The 8,889-nt window shown below is 43.1% G+C and overlaps 1 protein-coding gene across 2 annotated transcripts in view; it reads right to left on the reverse strand.

Moving 5' to 3' along the window:
- Window positions 1-8,889, reverse strand: part of pif1 (PIF1 5'-to-3' DNA helicase homolog (S. cerevisiae)) — a 46,833-nt gene that overhangs the window by 33,250 nt on the left and 4,694 nt on the right. For both annotated transcript variants that reach the window (XM_069938956.1, XM_069938957.1), the window contains exons 3-4: window positions 986-1,115; window positions 117-242 (exon numbers count right to left, since the gene is read on the reverse strand). In XM_069938956.1, coding sequence (XP_069795057.1) covers window positions 117-242; window positions 986-1,115 — 256 coding nt within the window. The remainder of the gene's footprint in view (window positions 1-116; window positions 243-985; window positions 1,116-8,889) is intronic.

Raw genomic sequence — 8,889 nt, forward strand, 5'->3', positions numbered from 1 at the left:
CCCCTTTCTTAAGGGACACCCATATATTTCTGCCCAAGAAAGTTTGTTCCACATTTACCTTGGCCACATCTATTCTCATCCTTACTTTTGCCTGTTTACCACAGCACACAACTGACCTGCAAATGCATGGAGAGTTGTCCCTCCTATATGACAGGCAGCCACTCCAGTACTAGCAGTGGTGTACGTACTCTTTGGTGGCAATGCTCCCACAATCCTCTTCAGCAAGAAAGATTTCCCGGTTCCTTCAAGCAAAATAAAGATGATTGGTTGACAAATGACAAATTTATATACATTCTGTGGTCTACCTAATCAGTTCTGGTATTCTGTCTTGGATCCAGTCTAACAAAACAAAATCTAATTTCTGCCTCCCCTGCCAGCATTCCATTGAAAGTGTTACTTGCTCGATTAGTTAAGTTCAAAATAGCTGGAAAGTTTTGTGTTGTAGGTCTGTAATCCCACTATTTTGTATTATCTGATACTTTAGATATTTGAGATAAGAGGCCATTCACTTTGCAGGCTCTAAAAGCAATCCCATTTCATAAACCTGTAAGTTACTCTTCCCCACATTTCCATGAACTCCTCCCAGATTCTATCCCCCTTCGACTTACCAATGGCAATTTGTACTGATTAATTAACTTACCAAGCACGCACATCTTGGGAGGTGGGAGGATACTAGAGCACAGGGGAGAATCCATATGATCATAAGGGAAACATACAAACTCCACACAGACACACCAGAGTGCAGGATTGAACTTGAATTGCTGAAGCTGTTAAGTTGTACCTCTTCCTTTTGTACTGACGTGCCACAAATTCATCTGTAACTAATTTTATCTTCTTTCCTCAGAACCAACAAAGAAAGAGTAAACCTGGCCTGAACTTCAGATCTCATGAAAGTCATAGAGTGCCTCTCCCACAAGTAGGCCAGTCAACACAATTTATTTCAAAAAAAGTTTCCTCTTCAAGCCAACCACACCCATCAAATTACCAGCACTTCCAGTGAAGAAGATATTCTTTCCTTTCAGGATCATGGTGAGGACATGTGCCTGTTCCTTTGAGAGTGTCCTTCCCATCCACATTGACAAGATGGGCTTTTTGGTAGGTTTTGCCTCTTTACTCTGCAACAGAATGGTTTACAAAAAAAATCATAATGTCTTTATACTGTTTTTTAGCCCCAACCCCACACTTAAAATTTAGAGTTATACAATGCAGAAACTGGCCAATTTCTCCATACTGATCAAGTTGCCTACCTGAGCTAATCCCTTGTGCCTGGCCACCATCACTCTGAACTTTAGGTATGTGACCCAAATGATATATAAATATTTTGTTTGAGATAAATTACCAGTTTCCATTTCCTTTGGCATCAATGAGGTGCGATTAAAACTTTTTTCTTTCCACTCACGTACCATTTTATTTAATTGCAGAGGGATTACTTAAAGTGGTATGTGAGTGGAAAGAAAATGTTTGAAAACCACTGCTCTAGACTTTTCCAATCCATACATTCTGTCTGATTTTATTTTAAATGTTGTAATTGTACCCTTCTGTACAATTTCCTCAGGCATATACCCACCATCCTTACATCAAGTACAATCTACTGCAGCCTTTATTTGGCTACAGCCCCCTTAGGACTGCTCAAAGTCTATGTACCCCATTCCCTGTGAAGCAGTCAAGTTTAGTTGGTTTTTTCTATACTTCTCTCCTACTGACTACATAACAAAATATTTTATGATTTCAGTCTGTGACCACCCCCTCCTCCTTAAATGTGCTGTGGCCACCGGGGGTGGGGGGGGTGGTGGCATGGAGAATGGCTGATCTAATGATTGAAACTACTTGGTGCTTTTCTGTTGTGACTATAAATACTACTCCATGAGCAACTTTGCAAGTTTGTAAATGGCACAGGAATGGCAAATTCAGATTTAACAGATAACAGTGGGAGTAATGCTTTATTTATTATCTAACCAATCATAAAAATGTAAGGCTTAGAAATTCCTTGAAATTGTGTCTACGTATTATAGTCAGAATCAGAATTTATTCATGAAATTCGTTGTTTTACGGGCAGCATCAAAGTGCAAACATTTATATAAACCACCTCACAATAATATTTTTTTTATAAATAGTACATGAAAAGTCAGTCTTGCTAACACTATTTTCAAGCCACATAAATAGCTTAGCCCTAATCGAGCAGCTTCCGGGACTGCATGGTCAAGTTCCTCAGTTAGCATCAGTGAACCAATGATCAAGTCTCACAGTTGTCAGCATTTAGACAAGCAGCTTCAGCCTTTGCAGCCAGCTATTAAGAACATAGAAAATTTATAGCACAGTACAGACCCTTTGGCCCACAGTGTTGTACTCACCCAATAATCTACTCTGAAAGCTGTCTAGAATTATTGCATAATCCTCCATTTTTTCTTAGTTCCATGTACCTATCTAATAGCCTCTGTTGCACCAACCCAAACTCTACGAGGGGCATGCAGGGGGTACATCGTACCTGGGCCCAGGGTCCAAAAGGGGGCCTGGGACTCCCAGGCAAATCAGTAGGGAAAATTGAGGCAAACCTGGGGAGACGGAGACCTGAATCATTCAGGTCTCCAACTCCCTGGCTCTGCCTGATCTCACCTTCCCTCTTTCCCTTACCGCTCCCCGGATCCCAGCCCAACCAGCAGGTGCATGTGCAGTGGGCCTGGAATGTTAGTACAGCTAATACGCAGGCACTTACTTCTGGCATGAATGGCAGCAGCCACAGTGTTTTCAGTCCTCAATTCATCATCTATTGGAGTAGTGCTATGGCTGTGTGGCAGTGGACTTTGAACGTAGGCCAAAATAAAAGGGAGGGGAGAAGGGCCAGAACAGGGGGAAGGGGGTGGTTGTGAAAGGCAGTGGCATACTGTAGCCAGGTTCTGAGGTCAGGGCTGGGAGAATGAGATCTCATGTAGAAGGTGCCATGTGGCGAGCACTGTTGGGGGAGGCGGGTGGCGGCAGACGCCTTCCGACGGACCAGTGGCAGACACGGCTCCCAGACCCCAATCAGCATGGCTCCCAGAGGAGCACTGATTACAAAAATACTTAATGAGCAGTTTGACTTTTTTTTTGTTATTTCTCTGTCTGACTGTAAGCAAAATATTGTTCTAACATGACAGGTTGGTTGTGCCACCAAGTAACCTTAAAAGGAATATAGACTTTAAGGTGTGTAAAAATAAAAGGTTTTGCCTTGGGTGCAAAATAGTCTGGCACTGGCCCTGCCTGATGTAGATTTTTCTGGTCTGGATACCTTGCTGAGAATTTGCTCCAGTGGTTTAAACAACCATGCAGTTTGCGCCCATGGCTGTGTGTTAACTGTGTATCGTTGATTGATAAAAATACTTTATTAGAATTTGATTCTTGTCTTTTATCTGTGTAAAATTTCAGGCAAATTAACCCCTCCACCCCCCAACCAAAGATTCCCCATATGCCTATGAGGAGTAGGGTGGCCAAACGCCCGGTTTTATGGCGGAGAGTCCGGCTTTTGAGCCCTCTGTCCAGTGCCACCTTGAGCCGGACATTAATTTGTCATCCATTTGGGATGGGGGGGGGGGGAAGATGGAGGGTGCAGGCTCGACACCCGCAAATGGAGCACAAATTAAGGAGTAGAAAAGGCCCTTAATTTCAGCGTGCGCGGCCATGCTTCTTCTCATGCACGAGTGCTGGATCAGGCACGCGCAATGAGGGGAAATGTGACAGTGGCGCAAAGTCGCAATGAGTGGGAAGCGTGACCCACCACAAGAACTAATCTGCAGCCGTTGGCGAGAATCTGATGAAGATTATAGAGCTCACACACACAGATCTTTTCAAAATTGTTCCATTACAACAAACCTCAAGAAGTCTACGTTATTGCTGATAGGTTTTTCACTGTTCAGAGGAACAAAAGAAGATCTGTTCATGTAATTACTGCAAAACTTTTTATCTTGCTGGAAACAAGATAATTGATGACCATTTCCTGGCCCTTTTTAATTGGATAACCAATATGTCAACCGTGCAAAGATTATTTTTATAACATTACTACTACTACTGCTAGTCTACTACCACAGGTACCACTTCTTCTACCAATACTACTGTGATAATACAGATCTATCACCAATGTATATAGTGTATATATTTACAGTATCTAGACTGTGCTTACAGCGATTGGCTGAGAGCTAAGCCACGCCTACTGTCTGGGCCTTAAAGGGTTGTGTCCCTAGCCAGGTCGGATCATTCCGGACTGGTCGGCCACCTGTGAAGAGCTTCTGTCTTTTGCTAATAAAAGCCTTGGTTTGGATCAACAAGTCTTTGGTTCTTTCGACGAGCTCTACAATTTTATTAGCAAAAATAATTTTTTTTGAAAGGGATGGAGTGTTTAACTCGGCCAGAAAAACTTGATATCGACCCACAGTCAGCTACAGCTTTCAAAGCCTTTAAGTTCTGGCTGCTGAACTTTGAAAACTTCCTGAGATTCATTGAGGTGGAGGAGGATAACCAGCGTCTAACAGCATTGCTGTCTATGGTGTCCTTGAGAGTCTACGAGAACATCCAGGATGAGACCACTTACACCGCAGCCATAAAGGTACTGAAAGAATTTTATGATCAACTGGTGAACAGAGTTCATGCCTGGCTCGAGGAACCATGACCCAAGCCTGTTCGGTGTGCGCTGAATGCAAGTCCCACTTCTTCCGTCCGGATAACTCCCACGTTATCAAAGCCACCCCTTCGAGCGTCTTAGCGTAGACTTTAAGGGGCCCATACCGTCGACCAACCGTAATAACTACATCCTTACAGCCATCGACGAGTACTCCTGCTTCCCGTTCGCTGTGCCCTGCCCAGACACCACTGCCACCTCAGTGATACAGGCCCTTCACAGTATTTTCACCATTTTCGGGTACCCCAATTCCATCCACAGTGATAGGGGGTCCTCATTCATGAGTGCAGAGCTGCAACAGTACCTTCTGGAGTGTGGTATCGCTTCAAGCAGGACCACCAGCTATAACCCACGCGGTAACGGCCAGATCGAGAGCGAGAATGCCACCATATGGAGAGCGGTTACACTGGCTCTCCGGTAAAGGTCTCCCCACCTCTCACTGGCAGGAGGTTCTCACTAGTGCCTTCACTCCATCCGCTCCCTCCTATATACCGCAACAAATGCCACCCCCACGAAAGGATGTTCCTTTTCCCGAGGAAATCTGAATCAGGAACCACTGTACTGGCATGGCTCACCATCCCTGGCCCCATCCTTTTGCGACGCCACGTCCGGCACTCAAAGAACGACCCCTTGGTCGACCGAGTCACTCTACTCCACGCGAACTCACATTACGCCTACGTTGAGTTCCCAGACAGGCGGGAGGACACTGTTTCGGTGCGGGACCTAGGTCAGGACGCGGGAGACCCAGCAAACACCCCAACCCAACCTTCCCCAACTCTTTATTCCCCAGGCCCCGTGCCGCAACAGAAGGACCAACAGCACCCCAATGACCCGGGCCACCCTGCCGACAACACGACTGGGGAATTGAGCGAAGGAGCAGTCGCACCTGACGAGCCCGCTGGCGACACCACTCCAGCGACCCCAATCCCGGCACCTTCCTTTCATTCTCTCCCTCGTTTTTTTGGTTTTTTTTCCAGGGTCAGTTCTCCAAGAAGGGGTAAATGTGATAGTACAGATCTATCACCAATGTATATAGTGTATATAGGTACAGTATCTAGACTGTGCTTACAGTGATTGGCTGAGAGCTAAGCCACGCCTACTGTCTGGGCCTTAAAGGGTTGTGTCCCTAGCCAGGTCGGATCATTCCGGACTGGTCGGCCACCTGTGAAGAGCTCCTGTCTTTTGCTAATAAAATCCTTGGTTTGGATCAACAAGTCTTTGGTTCTTTCGATGAGCTCTACAACTACCAAATCATTAATAGGTATTTTTTGTCTATTTGTCTTTTTTTCTCCTTTTTTCCAGATACAAAAAAATCAACTATAAATCCGGGAGATGAGAGGGTTGACCTACAAGGAGAGACTAAATCGCCTGGGATTATACTCACTCAAATTCAGAAGATGAGAGGAGATCTTATAAAAACATAAAATTATGAAAGGGATAGATAAGAGAGAGAGGCAGGAAAATTGTTTTCAATGGTAAATGAGACCAGAACTAGGGGACACAGCCTCAAGATTCAGGGGAGCAGATTCAAGACAGAGATGAGAAAAAAATGTTTTTGAGTTCTCTACCCAGAGAAGTAGTTTAGGCTACATTATTGGACATATTTAAGGTTCAGTTAGATCGATTTTTAAAAAAAAAAAGGAATTAAGGGATTATGGGGAAAAGGCATGTGGATGGAGTTGAATCAATGATCAGATCAGCCATGATCTTACTGAATAGTGGAGCAGGCTCAATGGGCTGAATGGCCAACTCCTGCTCCTATTTCATGTGTTCTCCAAAAGGTATTCTCACAAATCTTTCCCAGAAAAGACTGGAAAAAAAAACAAGAGGAAAATAAAAAAAGGGGTCAACAAACAATCTTTCAATTTGGATTAAGTGTAGATTCAAAAACAAATTTTCTTTGAACTCATCTGTAGAATTGTAGCAAGAAGAAACTGTTGGAAACGTCAGTTGATTTGGATAATCAAGCACAGGATTTTGATGAAGGGGCAGAAGCCGAAAATAAAAATGGAAAACAGACAAGTGAAGGTGAATTTGAAACATACGAGGAAGAATCATAATTTCGGCCTGGACATTGGATGAATCACAACTGAGTTTCCATCTCAAAAGGAAATAGAAAATTATGTAACAAATGGTCACATCCCTTTGCCTAAAACATTCCCAAAAGACACCTGCCATCATGTTTTCCCAGCTCATACTGAAATTTCAAAGCGTCAATTGCGAACTACATGTAAGAGACAGGCTTGTCTGGAGTCAACAGAAACAAGCATTATATTACCTTCAACGTCGATTACTTTGGCACAAGACAGAGAAGCCCGTGTCCGCACTGCGCCCGCGCTGCGCCCGCGCCGCGCCCGCGCTGTATCTGCTGAAGGCTGGGATCCTAATGGGAAGTGCCGAAAATGTTCCTACAGCATACCAAAACATAAAAAAGGCAATGGTCACAGAGAATGTTACCCAACTTGGGGAGAACGTTACCCAACTTGGGGAGAACTAGAAAGGCATCGGATGTCTGGGACAGGAGTTGATACCATCTTAGCAGCATCAATCAAAACTAAAGCTGGGAAATGGTACAATCTTATAAAGTGTATCATCAATGTTGCACTCTTCTTCGGAGAATGTGGCCTGGCATTTACTAGTTCATCCCATCGATTTGGTGATTCAAACAATGGAACATTGAACTGTTGTCCAGGTGGGACCCCATCCTTCAGGAACATGTGCTAAGGGTAGAGGAGTCACAGAAACGGAGTGAGCCGCTTCAAGTTCATTATCTGTCCCCTGACTCACAAAATGAATTTATTGCAGAAGTCGAATCTTGAGAAACAACACATTTTGCTTAAGAAGCAATCTGAAAAGTACTTTGCAGTTATAGTAGATTCCACACCAGATTCCTCCCACATTGAACAAACAACATTTCTTTTGAGATGCATACTTTTAAAAGAAGTGCAGTATGAGATTCAAGAAAGATTTCTCATGTTTGCAGATTTTAGCAACAATAGAGGGGAAGAAATTGCTCAGTTGATAACTGATACATTGAAAGAACATGCTAGTGATTGTAGAGCTCAACCCTATGATAATGGGGCAAACATGGCTGGAAATTATAGCAGCACATGAGCAGCACATTTTTTTCACCTTGCGGTTGTCACACGCTCAACTTATGTGGAAATGATGCTACTGAATGCATGCCTGAAGCAATAACTTTTTTCAGAATCCTAAGCAGTGGAAATTACTACAAAACCGTATTGGTTGTCCCCTTCATGGTGTGTCCGAAACAAGATGGTCAGATTGTGTTGAATGCATAAAGCCTTTTGTAGCTCATTTGTCTGGCATTAAATTAGTACTGGAAGACCCCCTTGAACTAAATTTGATGGCCAAAGCAAGAAATGAAGTCCATGGATTTTTATTATATGTGACATCTTTTGCCTGTGTGTTAATATCGGATGTATGGAACAAAATATTAACTGGCGTAGATATTTGCAACAAGGTCATCCAAACTAAAGATGCCACACTGGATGTTGAAGTCGCAAACATAGAAATTCTCCTCACAGATCTGACAAAACTTCGAAACAACTGGAAATCCATGTGGAATGAAGCCAAATTTGTTGGATCAAACCTAAAGATAGCAAAAAAACTCTCCCTGAGATGTGGTGGAATTTAGGCATGAGAGGGCAAGGCTGCATGATGACAGCACACGTGATGCTAACTTGGAGGAAACTAACAACGCAGATGAAACACCAGAAGAGCGTGTTTTACGTTTTGGTAGGCAATGTTGCAGCAAGATTAACTTCAACACTGTTAAACATTTTCTGCTTCAATGCGGTTAAGCAGTGGCATAAAAAATTGATTTCTTATGGAAATATCTCACCAGGTCTGAAAGTGATGTGAAGAGAAAAGCTTCATCTTTAACCAGAGCAATATCCTGCTGACCTTAGCAGTGATGATTTTGGAAAATAAATGCCACATTTACCTTCAGTACATAAAGCAAATTTTGTAAATGCAGTTAAAACCATTAGATCTGTTGAACTTGTTATCAGAGTACAGACTGAGTGACCAGTTTCAAAATGCTTGTGTTAGCTTAACAATTCCAGCAACAGTTGCTTGAGCTGAGTGGTCATTTAGCAAACTCAAGATGAAGAATTATTTAAAGTCCACAATATCTTGTGGATTTGGCCAGGCTAAGTAACCAAACATTGCTAAAACAATTAATTTTCATTCTGGGATTCAAAATTTTCAGAAAAAGG

The sequence above is a fragment of the Narcine bancroftii genome, chromosome 5 (assembly GCF_036971445.1).
Source record: "Narcine bancroftii isolate sNarBan1 chromosome 5, sNarBan1.hap1, whole genome shotgun sequence".
Lineage (NCBI taxonomy): Eukaryota > Metazoa > Chordata > Chondrichthyes > Torpediniformes > Narcinidae > Narcine > Narcine bancroftii.